General features: G+C 38.4%; 1 protein-coding gene across 16 annotated transcripts in view; it reads left to right on the top strand.

Moving 5' to 3' along the window:
- SORBS2 (sorbin and SH3 domain containing 2) overlaps positions 1 to 14,785 on the top strand; it is a 91,067-nt gene extending 76,282 nt beyond the window's left edge. For 15 of the 16 annotated variants that reach the window (XM_025886213.2, XM_073902322.1, XM_025886210.2 and 12 more), the window contains 3 exons: positions 7,493 to 7,542; positions 11,059 to 11,165; positions 12,604 to 14,785. In XM_025886213.2, coding sequence (XP_025741998.2) covers positions 7,493 to 7,542; positions 11,059 to 11,165; positions 12,604 to 12,665 — 219 coding nt within the window. In that variant the 3' untranslated portion in view covers positions 12,666 to 14,785. Of the gene's footprint in view, positions 1 to 1,816; positions 1,925 to 7,492; positions 7,543 to 11,058; positions 11,166 to 12,603 lie in introns of all 16 variants that reach the window. The other variant, XM_073902319.1, reaches the window with a different exon arrangement.
- The last annotated feature ends 4,181 nt before the right edge of the window (positions 14,786 to 18,966 follow it).

Raw genomic sequence — 18,966 nt, 5'->3', positions numbered from 1 at the left:
TCTTTTAAAGTATTTTCTGGGACAACGTAAATCTTTCACATACAATCCAAAATTTTTCCTAAAAGTAAAATTCGCCAACACTTTATGGATGACAGAACTGAAATGTACATATAAATTATGAAGGATATATAAGTCAGAATCCGATATTTTCTCTAGTCTTTTGAGCATCTTTTTTTTAAAATAATGGTTTTTCATACTAAAAATTATCATAATTCTCTATTCTTCTATAAGCTGAACTTCCCCTTCCAGCTAAGAGATTTATGGCATGTGGACTCAAATTGCAGTGTAAGCTCTTTATGGAGAGATAGAAAGATTCTTCTTTGGGTTTCTTCCAAGAAACTCAGTTATTGTGGGCCCCTAAGGAAGTCTCCTCTCTCTAAACCCATCCCATCAAAAGTAATCCCCTTGAGCACAGTTTCCAACATGGAATCAAGCACTGATTCTTCCTTATATGTCCAAATGATCTTTCCAGCTGTTTATCCACATCATTCCAACAGCTAAATGTTTTTTCTCCATGAACCTTGATATTCATAGAACCCTTGTACTAGTCGAGACTGGGGCAGCTACCACGACAGAAAACTCAAAATAATTACAGCTTAAACAACGTACGAGTATATTTCTCTTATGCATAAATGTAGGGCATCTAGGGCTGGTATGTGGCTCCACAGTCATCCGGAAACCCAGGAGATTCCATTTTATTTTAGCACATCATCTGCCTCAACGAGAAGTTCCACTGCATGGTCCAAAGTGGCTGCACCAGCTCCAGCAGTCCCTTCCTACTGCATATATCCCATCTGTCAGAACTTATCACATGAGCACATCTCGATACAAGGAAGGTTGAGAAATAGCCTTTATTCAGAACGTCCATGTGCCTATCAGGATTCTACTACAGAGGACGGACAAAGAAGAGAACAGATACTGGAGAACATCAAGCATTCTCTGCCATACCTTTTAAGAAAAATACTTAATGTATTTCATACCTAAAGACTGCAGATTTGAGGTCAATCATTACTAATTATTATAAAGACGTTCCTCAATAAGAGTTAAGAAAACCACACGCTTTTTTAAAAAAGTCCTGCTGAAGTTCCCATAAGCAAATCAAATACTTGTCTAGCACCTTGGACAAGTAGTAGATCTTGTCCACTCCTGTGGAAAGAAAATAAAGCATCCTCACACAAGAAAGCTTAGTTGATTCACTGTCAAATTAAAAATCTTATTTTGAAAGTAGGCCAAAATAGTCACAAGGTGGAGTTAAGACAATATTCCTAACTATTTTAAGAGTATTTTAATGATATTTTACCATTTTTTTTCCAGAAAAGCCATGGTTTCTCCTTATGTGTTTTTTAGTAACTGTGCCCCTGACCAATGATTGAGACTTTTTATGAAACTCGATGGGTATTGAGAGAAATTTCTATCTTACCTTGCATCTATTCAAATAAGCACAAAGAAAAGAGGTCAGATCTGAGGCTGTCTTGAACGCCATTGTTAAACATTCTATTAAAGACACACAAGTTCTTGTATGTGTTCTTAGCCATCGACATTGCACTCAAACATCTTCTTGATGCAACTTCTCTCCGTAAGTCTCTCTCTGCTCTGCCTGTTGAGTTCCGTCTGAAAGCAGCACTTGCTGCCTGTGGCGTGAAAACCGCGAGCAGCCAAAAGAGCTGTCTGCAGGCTAACTGGTAAACCCTCCCCGCTCTGCTACTATTCAAGAGTTTGGCATGCTGCGTGTGCATGAAAAAACAAAACAGGAAAGCTCCTCCTGAAGGCCATAGAATGAAAACAAGAACTAACTAACTTCTTATGGCTTTTCCAGGCTGACTTAAAAAGCGAGATATTTGTCTTGGGTAAGCCTCCGCGTAGCCCAGTGATGTCTAGGAGATCCTGCGGCTCGCCTGTCAGAGGGCTCAGCAGTTCCTACAGGGTAGGGTCAGAACACCCCGCCTTGCGCCAGGCACCCTGGCCACCTGTCCTCAGTAGGTTCTTTCTTCCTTAGGTGTCATTGCTGTGCTTTGCCCCTAAAGTGGGGCTAGAATTACCCCTGAGATGCAGGGACCACTGATGATGAGCTGTGAAATCAGATCAACTCGAAGATCATCTCCTGTCTTTGGGCAACGTGTTTCCCTTTTATATCTGTATGTGTAAGCTTTCCAAATGCCAAAAAGACAGAATGAGATTCTCATTTGACAAATAAGGGTGTAGCGTATGTTGTCTTCTCCATCCGTCTCATGCTTCCATGTTCTCTGTAAATCGCTGCTTTCCTTCCAGTCACCGTTTCTAGTGCAAAGAATAAAGCTGTTGCTAATCGTATACTGGACTCACACGCTTCCAGTAATGTTTGCTTCTGTGGCATTCAGTTTACTTCGACTTTTTTTCTTAAATCCACGACCCTTGTTGCAAAATACCTTGTTGCTCTGGTGATGTGTGTTACATTCGCTCCACAGTCCTTTTTAAGCCTAAAGCAGAGATTCAAGGATATTTCAGTACTCTGGACTATAGGGACTCCCAGTCTTTTGACATCTCTGATTGAATTTAAAGGGGAAATCACTTTTCCCTGTTACTCCTTAGTTTTGTAATATCAAAAGCATTTTCATATGAATGGGTTCTAAATGGTACTATCAGTTCTGAGGAAGGCAGCCAAGGCGTTTGGGGATTTCTGTCTCTGCAAAAGCCAGTCTTTTCACCATTTCTATTTGATAAACCCTGGTTTAACCTTACCTGGTCTATTACATGACTATGATTTGCAAATTGTTAAGGGACCAATTGACTGCAAAGAGAATTTACTTTTCCACTTTCAAAAAAATGTAGATATCTCTGTGTTTATGCCATTTTTGTGCTTTTTGCTTGCATAATGAGACCTCACTTTGTTCCTGAGGCAGAGATTTGGATTGCCATAGAGAAAGAGGAATGTTGATTTGAAGAGATTCTTAGACTCACTCACTGAAGGGCCTTCCAGAGCCAAAGCAAAAAGGAAGATTTTTCCACAATTAATATGGCCCATAGATTTCCTATGGTCAGTGAGATGCTATGTTTTAGGTTATCTCAAGGTTTTTTCTTTGCCAGATTTTTACATTATGTACTTCTAAGTTATATGTGTTTGTGTGGAACATAAATATTCTATATTCTTTAGATTTGTGCAAAGTTGTGTATCATAATTTAAGAAGGAAAAATAAGACTATAAAACATAAACATGGGATTGTTATTAGGAGAATTTTATCGAATTCTGGTGGGCAAATACTACAACTAACACTTTCTGGAAAAAAATTTGAAGAACTCTAGAAGTGCTTATAACTCTTTCAAATATTCTTCCACATTAGTATTTAAAGTAACAGTCAATCCTTACTTAAGAATTACTGAATACTAAATATAGCTAATCCTCCAGAGATGCCTCTGCAGAAGCACAGGTAGATAGATGGATTCTGGACAGACCGCATCTCCCCATCTGAGCTAGGGAAGTATATGTTTTACCAAAATCAGAGATTCTAGGATATTTCAGACCAGTTCCCTTATGAGCAGTAGGTTGGTTCTGGTTTTGAATATTAGCATGTGTTTAAACTTGTCTCATTTGTATCCACTTTTGATAACCTTAGAAAAGGTTTAGCTACACTAAAACAGAGAGAAAAAAACAGATTGCTACATTACCAAGGGAAAAAGTTTAAATATTTAGGATTCTATGAAAACAACATGTTGCTTCACTGGGTTTCCTAATTTTTATTGTACTCTTCAGACACATGTAAGACTCTCCGAATGTCACAAATGTATATGCTATATTGATCACAAAACTGCTAAGAAGTTATGAGTAATGAGCAGAGTTAAAATAGAAGTAAGCACAAACCCAAAACACTGGTGGCTAAAAAGTCATCCTTTCTCAAAAACTTAAAATATGGGAAGGAAAGTACATAGTCAGAAAAACAGATGGATATCTATTCCACAACGCTCCGTGGTCTTTAAAATAACCTTTCCAAAATGAATGCAGGCTGAAGAAACTTTGTAGAGTGGTCCAGAGGTGTATTAGCATGTTACTGCGACTCCTAACCACTCGGGGGCAACAGAGTGCAGGTACATTACAGATCTTTTCCTCAAGGTTTGTGCCCTTGGAGTTCTAACACCAGAGTGGGGGAAGGCAAAAGATAGTCTCCTGAGATAATTTCCTTCAGTATCCATATAGAACATAAACCCTTGCCTAAAGGACAAAATGAAGGTGCTGATTTTAACCAACTTAAGCCATCTATTCCATCTGAGTAATGCAAGAAAGAGTGCCAGTCAAAATTATAATTGTTTCTTCTTTTTACTTATTTGTGATATTAAGAAATGATCTTTGGGTTTGGGTTTCCTGATCTGAAAAATGAAGCTGAATGGTTACTAGGATTGTTTTTACATGACTGAGACACTTGAGAATTAACTGACCAGTGTGAGCTGTCTCAGGGCTCTGACAAGCGAGGGGTATGGTTGATGATGGCACCTATACATAACAGAAGAATTATACCTGTGGAAATGTGGATTCCCCCATGGATTCCCTGAGGGGACAAGATTCTAATCACCGTCTTGTCCAGTTCCTTGATTATAAAGATAATGAAGCTGAGGTGCATATCCAAAGTTACACTGTCAATGCCAACACCAGAGAGACACAATGTGCCCTCCTGAATGGCTATGAACGCTACTTTTCATCTCTTAACCAAATACGTTTAAAATAAATTAATTCAAATACTGTAACTAGTCATCTTTCCTCAAAACTGGCTCCTAATTATCCAGATTCACATGGATATGATTCCTGTTAAGGTAACTTTAGAAAAGTTCTAGAAGTCACCATCATAATAGTGTCAATAAAGGCTGGGGTAAATCTTGGCCTGACTATGCGGAGAGTGTAGGGACCTGGTAAGTCAGAGAGGAGGGTGGGGGGTGGGGTTCTCCTAAAGGCTGTGAAGGAAAAGAAAAGATATTGAGAATGATTGATAAAAGCAAGGACATTGCTGACTGGCACACCCAGGAACACGACTCCTTGAGACGTAGACACCTGTGGTATTAACGGAGCCGCATACTTCTGGCAACAGGCCAATGTTCAGAATTGTCAAAGGGGTGATTCACTTAAATTACTTACGACGTGAGTCAAATGAAAGGAATTAAAGTGGTAGAATTGTAATGATGACGACGAAAAGTTACTATATGGAATTTCAGAGTAGATTGTTTGGTATCAAGGAACAATCTGATTTTTTGAAAGTCGTATTCACATTTTAACATAAGAGAGCAAGGAAATTAGACCCACCAGTGGTACCGAGCCTTGGATGCCATGATGAAAAGTCAAACTTTTACTCAACTTAAAAATATTAGAATGATTTAAGCACTTGGAAGAGCACAATGAAATGTACTTTACAAAGCATTTTTCTCTGAAGATAAGAACAGGTAATCAGATCGTATTTTCTTATTGATTACTGTGCTGTAAATGGTGCAATGATGTTTCCATGAGACAGAAGCAATTGTCCTGGTATGTGCTTCGAAATACAGCATTTTCCATTTTTTTAAATTACATTTTTATATTTTTTGAGTGACTAATATGAGCATTTTCAATATCACATGGCTTGAACGTATCATCTTTGGCCAGAAATTTTACTCCTGGAAATGTGTCCTAAAGAATGGTCCAAAGCAAGGAAATAACTGTATAAAAATGTTTATAGCATTGTTGCTCATGATAGTGAAAAGAGGCTAGACCAACCTTCACTTCAAAAGCAAAAAAGAGGAACAGTAAAGAAAACTAAAAAATATATCTACACATATGTGAGGGAATATTTTTCTGCAGTGATTTAAAATGAAAATGAAGACTGAGAAAAGAAGACTGGAAAATTATTATAAAATATTAATAGCAGTTGATATACATGTATCTTATTCCTGCATAAAAGTTATGTATACATGATTGGACAAGAATTTGAAGAAATCTAATAGGGCACAGGCTTATGGATAACTTGTATTTATTTTACATATATTTATTTATTTTTACTCATCTATTTATTACTTATATATAATAGTTATAGAATTATTCAATATGTTTACATTGAATTAAATGGCCTTAACATGGCTAGAAAAATTGTTTAGTCTTCATAATTCTTAAAATAGTATATCTTATCATTTTAATAATAGATACATTGTTAGTAACTTTATATTGACTTAAAGAAGTATTATACTCTTAAGTCATGCTTGTGTCCAAAAATTTTTATCCACTCTTTAGTCTTAACTTTATATATTCCATGCAGACTGTTGAGTGAAATTTCTAAGAATAGTGTGAATAAACTTCCAACTAATAGATGGAATGCTTCAAGTTTTAGTAAAGTACTTAGTCTTATGCTAGATAGACAGCTTGGATGGAAGGGAGTGAATAAAGAATTTAGGAAGGAGAGCAGATTATAGACTCAGACTGAAAGGAAGCCCAAATTTCTGCATCCATTCTTGGGCCAGCGGGATTTCTATGGACAATTTGTAGAGGAAAATTCCCAGCCTGTCAGTAATCCATTCATAACTCTGGGACCCAGCAATTGGCCCTGATTTCTCAGGACATGGACCTACCAACTGATTCAGTAGTCATCAAGAAGAAGAGGATGCTTTTGAAGTGTGTTGTGAATGAATTGTAATGTATTTCTTTTCCTAAAACAGTAACATTTAGGTAGTCAGTATCAACGATGTTGTTTACATAGTCAACAAACATGTTAACTTTCAATCGTTGCAATATTTATGTGGATATATGGGATGCTAAGGTTTGTCATTTCCAATATTATAAGTATCTATTACAGATACTGGTCTTGATGCTTAGTTTAAAAAGAAAGGAAACTCTTTTGAGAGTTCAGTGCACTGGGAATTTCTACCAATATTTCTCTTCTAAGGTAAAATGTTACATGTTACCTGGATATTGTTTGTTACTTCTATTTAAAGTTCTCTGTTTTCTCTTTTTAAAAATGCATGTGTTTTCTCCACACTGAGAACAGAGTGTTAATTCCAATGTAGCATGGGATGTCTGCCTATCTATATTTTCATCTGTACTGTATGTGAAAATGTTGTCTGTGAAGGAAAAGTAGAATGAATGTGGATACTTTGCTGTTAGACTAAATGTGGCCTATTTTCTGCTTGTTTGAGAAAACGCTGAAGAGTAAGGTTGTATGAAGGTGTCCAGACTTCTCATTCTAGTGGTTTGGTGTCTATGTTCTTGCCATATTCCTGGCCTTTGAAAAATCAATGGGACTAAACCCTGACTTTTCCTTAATGCTTGAGCAGATTAGACTGTAGATATATTCAAAACATTTGACCCTTGGTTATTTTGATTTAATGTAAAGCGTCCTTCAAAACATTTGAATTATTAATCCTGCAGAACCCCTTTATTTGTTGGTTTTTTTGGTTTTTTACAACAGGAAATATTAAATGTCAAGAAAAGTACCATGCCATTATCCAAATTATCTTTTACTTAGTACCGGTTTAAACACTGATTACATTGAAAATCATTTCATTTCAGCCACAGCGTCCTGTGTTTACTCATGAAAACATTCAAGGTGGGGGGGAACCGTAAGTATTCTTCTTATCTTCTAAGTCCGAGACTAACTTTGACTCACAAAATAGACAATTGATGTACCCAAACAGAGGCCCGTTACAACTTTGCAAGTGAGAGAGAACAAAGTAACTAACATGAGGCTCTTCCATGAAGAGAAATTACAATGGTCTCCATCCTTCATAACGGAGAACAGAAGTTCATTTTAAAAAGAAACCTGTGCTTTTGCATAGAAGACTGATTTACATATCAGAAAAACTTTCCAATGACCCAGTGATGCCCAAGATTTATGAATCTGCCTACCTCTCTGCTCTACTCACCATGCAAATTCTAGTAACCACAGCTTGAAAGACACAGAAATGTCCTAACATTGTTTGTACACATTATTTGAAGACCAGAAGAATGTTAAAGTAGACCAGAAGTGATAAGTTAGTAACATAATTCCAGAGTTACATTCTTACAAGGGTCTTTGGAAATGGCAGTGTATTAAAGACATTCACTGTCATTCAGTTAAATGCTTTTCCACACTTTCAAATTCGCCCCCCTTTCTGACCTATTAAGTCAATTTAAATTGAAGATGTCACACATCGTCTTTAAGATTTTCTTTGTGTGTGTGTGTGTGTGTGTGTGTGTGTGTGTGTGTGTGTGCGCGCGCGCGCGCGCGGGCCTTTTCCTGCTCAGTTTTGCCCATGACAAAGTAAGTCAGGAGTTTGACCCCTGGGAAGGAGCAGGGAGGGAACTAAACCTTGTCAGGCTGACCTGAGCACCAGCAGAGCCTCCCTCTGGAGCCCGCTGCCCACATTCTGCTCACCTGGGGTGAAACAAGTCAGCAGGGCCTTCTGGGGGGCCTGGTGCCTTCCTCACCACTGACCCGCTCCTCACTCCTCGGAGACCTGGCACTGAGCTAACAGCATGCTCTTCAGAAACCATCTCTCACCTCTCACTAAGTACAGCCAGAAAGCTTTGCTCCTTAGGGAAAAGCTTATGAAAAGAACAGGTTGAAAGTAAGAATCACTTAAAGCTTCACTTAATTGGGGGGAAAAAATCAAATAAGACTTGTAATTCTAAAGTTTTGCTTTGTTTCCTTATTCAAGCAGATGATAGGAACACATCACCAAAAAAATAAATTCCAGGCCTGTTCAGGTCTCTTGCATTACCAACACATTGTATTTAAGCAGCTGTTAAGGAGTTTATGAATTGATAGGTACATTATGTTATACCATTTTCTGTCCTATAAAGTTAATACTTCTACGTGGGGTCATTTGGGTGTTTATGCAACCACAGAGCTCACAGGTGGGAAAAGGCACATTTTCAAGGCCCTGCTATGGACATTAGAAAACGTTCTGTCCTAAATTTCTATCTGATTACAAACCCAATGAGTGGGATTATGGGGTGTCACTAAATCTCTTTCGTTTAAAAACTAGATTGGAGTGCAAATAGGAACATCATGTTATAATGTTGCTGCAATTCAGAATGGTGATAAACCATGTCATAGGAAAAATTGCAAGTTTATAGAAACAGCTTCAAGCTTGGCTGAGCGTTGCTTATTTAAAAGACAAATTTCTTTCTGAAGCACCCTGATCCCCCACCATCATTCATCTCACCAATACATCTTTCAAAATAGCATTTTAACTGTAATTCGGCTGCGTTTCCTGTCGTGCAACACTGATTTTGAAAGCCAACAGAGGCAGGGGGGGATTTCCGGAAGGTTTGTTTATGTTTCCATGAAACTCCCAATTTTTTCTTTCTTTCTTTTTTGTGTGTGGCCTAATTAAACCCGAATGGTAAGTAAATTTTGACAAGCACACTGGCTTTTGTCATACCAAAGTGAAGTAGGAGTTTGTGCCAATTTTGGTGGGGTTTTTTTTTTTTTTTTAGCTCTTGGGACCTTGAGATTCCTCAAGCAGCTGGGGTTTGGTGGCCTTAAATAGGCCTTTCTCCATATGAGGTTGGACACGTGCCTGAGGGAAAGAAGGCCAAAGCCGGTAAAGCTCGATCAGAGAATCGGTGTTTCCCCAAGTGAGAGCTTCAATGTATATCCATTGAGTTAGCAGCCCAGGAATGACTGTGACATCAGAAAAGGGACCAGGTTGAAATCAACTTTCCCCATATGAATATACAAAAGATACCATCCCTTCACCTAAGCAGCCTCAAAATCAGATCTTTAAAGCAAACAACAAAGTAATCTGTCTACTCCAATCAGGGCTGGCCCCATGCAAACACCCAAATTAAGCAGTGTTGGTATTCACCCCTTCCCTGTCTTTTTTTAACCACTGCTCTGGGAATCTGGCTACCTTTCTCTGTCCTTCTCCACAATCAGAAATCCTTTCTCAACAGAAGACATCAGATGCCCGGTTTCAAAAGCGTACAAGAGGCAGAAAATGTTTTCTGGGAGGACAAAATATTAACAGGGAAAGAAATCTCTCCCGTTGTGATCTCAGGGTCTGGTGTCCGCTGGGGTGGATAATGTATTCCGGGGAGACGTTAGGCACCACGCCTTACCAGCTCTCTCCCAGACAACTACCGCCGCGCCAAACACCTGCCAGAAGTCAGCTTTATCTGGGTCCCCCAATATGAAAAATTTCATGGACAGAGAGGGAAGCCAACGGAGCCATGTCCCTGATTTATGACGTGTTTGAGTTCAAATGGTAGGAAAGCTTTGTTCCACCAAAATGTCATTTTCTGACTGAAGAAAGTAATTAGAAATAAATCATTGTCCCAGCAGTATTCAACATTATCTACTTTCTAAACTTGACTTTAAAAAATCCGGAGTGTCCTGAAATGTGGTTCTTATTATCGTACAATGGCAGAATTACATAACTGTTAGAAGACACAGCAAAAACAAATTCACTGATTTTTTTTTAAGTCCCCCTCATGATACTGGTAAAATTTTGGTAATAATATGAAGTTTTCATGTTCCCTGCATATCAAATGCTTCCTGAGCTGTGTAGCTGCTAGAATTTGTGTTTTCACTTTCCAAAATGCCAGTCCACGTTAATATGCATTAAAATAAATACTATTTTATTACCACAAATTTGATTTTAGTGATCAATGTCACCAAAATAAAGGCTCTCCATGAATTCAGGCAGAGAAAGGAAAGGGATGGCATTCTATCAGTAATTCTTTCTGATATAAAATTATTTCAATAATCCCTTCTCATTGTTAATCACTGAATAATGCACACATGACTTCTTTAATAATCTGTACTATTTAATGTCCTCATGATATCTATCACTAGACAGACAATTGGAATACAGGTCTGATTTATAAATGTCAAAATGTTTTAGTCCACCTTGTGGATATTACAACAAATATTCCTTCTTGTAGTTTTGAAATGCTATCAGAGTGGGTCTAAGCCCCATGAAAGTCCAAATATTTCTATTTACGTTACATGCCTACCAAAGATTTACACTATCTAATTTCACGTTAATAAGGATAGAAATGTTCAAAGTAAAATGACTATGTACAATCTTCTGTAGTTTCACAAAGGTGTAAAGATTTGTCTTTAAACACATCCATTTGTCCTGTTTAAGGTTTCAGGCTCTGTATAACTATACTCCTAGGAATGAAGATGAGCTGGAGCTCAGAGAAAGTGATGTCATTGATGTGATGGAAAAGTGTGACGATGGATGGTTTGTGGGTATGTGGACACTTACTTTCAGATGCCTTTGGCCAATTTATAATTTGCTTGTGTTTGCTCATTTGTGATAGTAAAGCTTTCTTTGATTTCATGATGCCTCTGATCTTCCACACATTACATATGCACCGTGTAATCCCAAAGCAACATTGCACCGCATTTTTTTTAAGTAGGCTCCACTCCCAGCATGGAGCCCAATGCAAGGCTTGAACTCACAGCCCTGAGATCAAGACCTGAGGCTGAGATCAAGAGTCGGACGCTTACCTGACTGAGCCACCCAGGCACCCCTGCATTTTTAATATGGTTTACTATTTACTGCTTCAGGTATATGTGATTTTCTGCTGGTTTTATTTCCAATTCAATGGAGAGAAGAAAATTTCTTTCAATAGCACCAACCAGGATAGACTGAGATCTAAGAACCATAACCACAGGGTTTCCTAGATGAGAAATATTAACACGCTGTTCAGTGGGCAATGTGAGGTGTCAGCAGTGAGGATCTAATTGGAGAAAACAAAATGAAGTCAGCAATTCATCCACTTACTAGGTCCGATGTTAAATACCCTAAAGTTCAATGATTCATCTTCATTTTAATTTTTGGTAAAAGTAGAGAGAAGTTCCATTCTTACCACTTAAAAGACAATCCCATTCTTACCTTCTTAAAAGAACAATAGGAGGTGCCTGGGTGGCTCAGTTGGTTGAGCGGCTGACTTGATTTCCGCTCGGATCATGATCTCAGGGTCATGAGATGGAGACCCACATCAGGCTCCCAGCTCAGTGGGAGTCTGCTTGAGATTCTCTCTCTCCCTCTCCCTCTGCCCCTCCCCCCACTTATGCACTCTCTCTCTCTCTCTCTCTCTCTCAAAATAAATAAAGCTTTTTTTTTAAAAAAAAAAAAGGAAGACTAGAGCTCTTCTGAGAAAACATTTGTAGACAAGATCATACAATGGGACATGTTACACCCTGTTGAAGAAGGGTGACAGACCCCTTGCTCACTGAGCCTTGCTGTTGGGCTCCACTGCTCGGCCTCGACTTGATTCAGATTGTACTTGAGAACGTCACTTCTCGAGAGCTTTTCTGGTCCTCACTCTTGTCTAGCAGCCTTGACGATGGAGCATCGTCCCACTTAGTATCATTACGTTAAAAACCCACCTCCTCAGCAGGATGGTCTTTCCCTTCGGGCTGAGAGGCTGAGCTTTTCTGTTTAGCCTGGTTGTGTGTGGGAGGGCAGGTTTTAAGCTTGAGAGGCAATGAAGGCATCAGGCAGTACAGAGGAAACTGCTCCCTTAGTCTTCCTAGGGTCTTAATGTGAGCCTTCTTTCTTTTCCAAAGCCCGCAAGGCTGCTTTCTTCGTGAGGGCCCTCGAAAGTGAAACGTTTTCAAGCCCACATATATAAACTGATATTTCATCATTGCTCATTTCATTGATTGCTTCTATTTTCAGGAACCTCAAGAAGAACCAAATTCTTTGGTACTTTTCCCGGAAACTATGTCAAGAGGCTGTGAATCACTCTCCCTCCTTTTTATGCCGCCTTTCAGCACCACATCTGCATAACCTTGCCCGAAAAGAGCCCCTCAAGCCTCCTGCTGCCCTGCCTTGCAGTCTCCTCTAGAAGTCACCCACCCCTCACCATCTCTACCTGCCTCCAAACCACCAGCAAAGGGACCGCCGCTGCCGAGCCCGGGGGGGAGGCTGGAGACTTGCTTCCGTGTGAACGTGCATATTCCTGATTTCTGCTCTAAACTTTGAAAAGTCGCTATGCGAGATCAGAAAGAAAAGCATTATAGTTAGAAAGGGTTAAGTATTTGAGGCAAAAAAAAAAAAAAAGGGAAATATCTCAAGAATCTCTCTAGTCCACTTTGAACGACGATGTTCTCCCCTCAGGCAACCAGAGATTGTTTATTCCTAAATGCTGTGGTTTGCATTTTCACATTCTTAGCTTGGCAGTATATTTTCCTTTCACGAGTTTGCCTAGTGTCCTGGTTTACACGACATGAAAACTGTACTTTGGCTATTGTTTGCCTGCACTTATATATTGTAATACGCACAGTGATTACAAAATCTAAAGCAAGCGTAGGAACGTTAATTCGGATGAGTGTGATTTTGTTGATTGAATGTGAGTTTTCAAATAGGAGTCTTTTCTTGCAGTTTTTTTTCTGTACTTTTTAGAAGTGCAAACCGTAAGTGAATAAGAGCCTTTGGTAATAATCATGAGAGTATAAGAGGTTTAGCTAGACTACAAAAAAAAAAAAAAAAAAAAAAAACAAAAAGCAAGCAAAAACCTATTGTGTTGTAAAGTTGCATTGCTATTTTATATTAAAATGTAATAATCAGCATCATGAACAATGAGCTCTTAGTGTTTTATTTATCTGGTAAAATTTTAATAAAAGCAGTGTTAGTGAGAGGTGCAAAGAATTATTCTAACGTAGACACTTGAAAGTATCTGTAAGCAATATTCATAAGTAAGCTTTCACTGTGTGCACACATATACATTTGAGATTGTGCAAGAACAGACAATCCATATGGTATGTTGTACATTTTATGGAAATGTAAAGGAATCCCACACGTTATTTTATAGAAATAGAGTACTTCAGAAGCATCACAAGTATTAAGGCTGGTTTTAGCAAGGATTATGATCAATACAATTATTTTTACTATGATAGTTATTTTTCTTCTGTGGAACTCAGAATCCTGGCAACATTTGAGGACAGGAATATGTTGAGCCTGATTTTCCTGGTGTGTGTAAAATATTTCCTTGGAATCCATGAGGCACTTTTTAGAAGCAATGTTAAATCATTCAGGTTATATTTTCTGCCCTGAAGTAGAAATTTACAAAATGGCTTTGGGACCTGAAAGATTTAATGTGGCTAGCAGTGCCTGAATTACACATACTTTGAGAACTAGCTTTGTATTTCTTATGACTTTGCATAAGAACTATTCATATTTGGATCTTGAACACCTTATAGATAAAATTTTTATGGCTTTCTTCTGTGGACAGTAATTGATCTTTTCACAATGTACGTAGACTCTAGAATTTTGTACATATGTTTGCGCTTTTTTTGTACAGACTATTTAGTTGTCAAAACAATGGGAATTTCTTAATTTGGTCTTTATCTTTCACTTTAAGCTAAAACACTTTCCAACAGGTTATCCTTTACGTATCCAACAGATCACAAGCACGCCTTGATTGTGCAATTCTGTAAGATAGCATTTATGCAAAAGTTTATGGACTTAAAAGATCTTAGCAGCCAAACTGAAGTGTACTGATTACAGAGGAGTTTCATTAGTAAGAAGGTAAAGAAACATCTTTGAGTAGCCTACCTTGGTAACTGTCAAGTTCACAACTAGCTTTATAACTTAAAGGCTTTGGGTTTGAAATTAAGTCAACTGCATGCAGCTTTGCTGATAAATGAATAATTATCTTCGATGCCATTTATGAGAAAAGATTTCAATATCTGTTGCCTGTCATATTTAAGAAAAATTACTGTTTCTACTCTCTGTATCTGATTTTAAAAGAAAAAAATATTCGTACCTGGCTTTCAGGTGATTGACTTTGAATTCTTACAAGCGAAGGTCATTGTGTTTTTCTTGAATAGACACCTAATAAATTTTGCTTGGAAGTATACTTCAGTTTTTTCTTTTTGACATTTATCCTTAAGAAAATTGTGTAGTTTACCCCAATTTCTTCGATAAACCAAGAGAAAATGCATTTGTTCTGTGTTCTCTTGATACACAAATGGAGAAAAGATGTATATGCATCAGCTCCGAGAAGAAATATTTTTTAAACCTGCCACTAAAGCTCATTTGCTAAATACTCTCTGGCTGGAAATTACTACTCAGCTAAACAACACATTTAAAAGTATTTATGCCTCATAAACAGCTATTTTTCCAAGAAGAAGTTAATTACAAGAAGTTGTAAGCACTTTCTCAATCACCTTAAATTTTAAAAATTCTTGCCCTAAAAAGCTTTATCACCACCGGCATGGCAGTCTCTGGTAATACCCACAAGCTTTCAGTGAATTCAAATTATGGGCTTTTCTCTCACACAAATAGTAAATAGCGAGATTTCCTACTTGGATCCTTTCTTCTTTCTTTTTCCTTTTTTTAAATTTTTTTTTAAAATTCAATTTAGTTAACATACAGTATATCATTAGTTTCAGGGGTAGAATTTAGTGATTCATCAGTGGCATACAACACCCAGTGCTCATTCCATCACGTGCTCTCCTCGATGCCCATCACCCAGGTACCCATCCCCCCACCCCCCTCCCCTCCAGCAACCCTCAGTTTGTTTCCTGAGATTAAGAGGCTCTTATGGTTTGCCTCCCTCTCTGTTTTTGTTTTATTTTATTATTCCTTCCCGTCCCCTATGTTCATCTGTTTTGTTTGTTAAATTCCACATATGAGTGAAATCATATGGTATTTGTCTTTCTCTGGCTGACTTTTTTCACTTAGCTTAATACCCTCTAGTTCCATCCATGTCGTTGCAAATGACAAGATTTCATTCTTTTTCATGGCTGAGTAATATTCCGTTGTATATTTATATATATTCTATTACATGTATTTATATAAATATATTCCATTCCATTATATATAATTCCATTATATATTTCTATAAATATATATAATTTATATATATGTAAATATATATAATTTGTGTATATGTATATACACACACACCACATCTTCTTTATCCTACTTGGATCCTTTCTAACAGACCTTGGACCCTTGTGGCTCTATGTGTTTTGCCCCTCTCCCACATCTATGTCTCACATATTCAGAAACACATTTCTCTGTTGGCAGTTCAGTTCTCAGATGTGTTTTGCCATGTTGCTTCACCCTGATGCCCACCTTGATCCCTTCTATTTCAGTGGATAATTTCCACTGTATATTAGCTTTTCATTAAAATGTGTTCCCTTTGTTGGGGCGCCTGGGTGGCTCAGTTGGTTAAGCGACTGCCTTCGGTTCAGGTCATGGTCCTGGAGTCCCGGGATCGAGTCCCACATTGGGCTCCCTGCTCAGCAGGGAGTCTGCTTCTCCGTCTGACCCTCTTCCCTCTCATGCTCTCTATCTCTCATTCTCTCTCTCTCAAATAAATAAATAAAATCTTTAAAATGTGTTCCCTTTGTGTAAAGAATATGCCCCAGAATAGTTTTTTGTACATGTTTTCATCAGAACATTTGTGGGTCATTTAACTAGGTAAATCAGAATCGGATAAGATTGGGATGCTTGTTTGTGTACTCAGGTTGCTCCCCTTTGCTCTCCTCCAGTGAATCTCTTGCAAAATGATCAGCATTCTAAAAATACATATCTGGGATTTTAAAAACACATGTGTCAAAATCAAGATTTCTTCTTCCTACTGGAGAATTAATCGTTTGTGCTTCTCTGTAAAATCTGCTGAGATGCCACAGAAGCTTTCCTGAGGAAAGCTTCAGGAACCCCTCAACACCTTTGTGGTTTGCCCAGACTTCAGTCACAGCCATACTAGATACTGCCACGAGGTCTGGAGCAGTGGCAGCCATGCTGTGACCATCCTGCCATGCTTTCTCATTGTGGATGTCAGCATTCTGGATAGAATATTGAATTATTTATTGCTTTAGAATTGTTTAATCCTTAGTAACGTATTTTGCTTGATTTTATGTCAATGCACTCTCATCAACATACACCACAAATTACTTTAGGCATCTCATTTATGTTACTGAAGTCTCCGTCCTCCCTGCTCCCTCCGCCTGCGTAGGTGGAGCCAGACCCATTGTTGTGAACCCCATACAGCCAGGCCTTGTAAAGCACTGCGTACTTATCTGCCTCTGTCTGCTATGGACTCACATCTGAGCATTAGCTGGCCCAGGTCAGTGGAAGAGTAGCAGCAAGGGACCCAATGGTATTTGATGGGCCAAATTTTAATCCCTCCTTTAGCTACACTCTCGCTAAAAAGCAGGCATGTCCATTTCTTATTTGATGGAAAGCAAAAAGAACCTGTTTGAGTAACTGTTTCCATGAGCTTTGTCTGCTTGATCTCTCTGTGTAGGTGGTCAGTTTGTGTGGCCTGATCATTTCTTTCTACTGTTTTCCAGATTTCAGCCACAAAAAGGGATATTCTTTAAAGAACCATTTAATCAAAAAGACTAAGTACTCCCTCAGCTTCCAAATGCTTGTTTATTTAAAGATTTAATCATTTCATCCTCCTTTCCAGATTGTAGACTTCTAACAGTTGCTTATGTATCAGTCATGGTTTCAAATTATTTCTGCATCATGAATGACTGGGTCAGAGCACAAGCAGAGATTGGCATTATTAATAAATGGTCTACGCCAGGGATTGGTAACCTAAGGCCTGTGGACCAAATTCAGCTTGCTACCTGTTTTATTATGGCTTGCGAATTAGGAATAACCATGGTTATTCCCATTGTTTGTGCAGATACATAGGTGCCATCAATTTGGTGATAGGGAACACTAATTTTGAACCCTAATTAAGTGAAATGTTGTCTCCCCAGAAAAAGAGTCCTTTTCTTTTCACTGGTAGATCTGTATTATAAAAACTTTACCCTAATATTGTTATATTTTGAATTTCAACAATTAATTGGTAGAAATTTGGTTTTTTTCTTTGTTATATAAGTATGTACATTATATCTTCAATTTTGCCTCCTGGCCCACAAAACCTAAAATATTTACTATCTGTCTCTCTACAGACAAAGGCTGTGAACCCCTGGTCTATGCCAATTGCCAGCAACAAACCTGAAAACTGACTAGAGGGAAAGGAATATTGAGCATCTGCTATATTCCAAGCGGTAATTTACATGTGTTCCACTTATCCTCAAACAAATCTAAGAGGACATCTGCTTTGTGCCCATTTTATAGGTGAGGAAGCTGAGGCTCCAAGAAGTTGATACAAAATATGTGATGGAAATTAAATTCAGAATCTAGTTTATCTATCTCCCAAGCCTGTGCTCTCTCTTCTAAATCATCCAAGTATGGTGCACCCAGAGTTAAACAGCTACATCCACTGGCCTCCTTCCTCCCTACCATTCTCACAAACTCTGCCATCATGAGCAGCCAGCCACCCATAACAGCACCCTGTGGTGCACAAGATGATAAGGGAGATGTATGTGCTCGGTGTTTCCCTGAGGAAAGCTAACTTTGCTTTCTAAAAGCACACAGTAACCAGCAAGGATGTAACTGTGATTATTGACATGTTTTAATTGAGCATAAGCCTGTCCATGCATTGTGATTCATTGTGATTCAGTAGGGCCCTAGAGGAGACTGCTTGGAAGCCTGCTCCGCGGTGGGCGGTGCTCTGGGAAGTGCTTGGTATTGTTGAGCCGCTTGGAAACAGACAAGCCCAGCATGCTCTAGGAACACAGTGTGCTTACTGGATGTCTTTTCAATATCCTAAGTCCCAGGATACACTAGCCATTCTCCATTGGATGACTCGCTAAGCCTTAGCTCACTGCTAAATTCAGCCACTCGGCTCAGGAAAATTCCATCTGAGCTCATGCACATACATATATCTTGACCCAAAAAACTTTCAGTACAAGACAGAAATCTGCCTAGCAAATCTTCACCTGTTCTTTTGGGGTTTCTTGTTTCATCCTTTTCCCTAAAATACGATGGGTGACTCAGTAGTAGTCCCAGCATCTTCTAAAAATAAGTGCCATTTCAAAGAAAACTCCTGCTACCATTAACACCAGCAGTAGACAAGTGTCAAATCTTCCACTGATTTTACAGGAAGCTTGAGAATGACTTCTTTTTATTTTTTTATTTTATTTCGTTATGTTAATCGCCATATATTACATCATTAGTTTTTGAGGTAGT

This window comes from Callorhinus ursinus, unplaced genomic scaffold (assembly GCF_003265705.2).
Source record: "Callorhinus ursinus isolate GAN/ISIS: 27379988/994484 unplaced genomic scaffold, GSC_fseal_2.0 scaffold17, whole genome shotgun sequence".
Lineage (NCBI taxonomy): Eukaryota > Metazoa > Chordata > Mammalia > Carnivora > Otariidae > Callorhinus > Callorhinus ursinus.
This window is presented reverse-complemented; position numbering and strand designations above follow the sequence as displayed.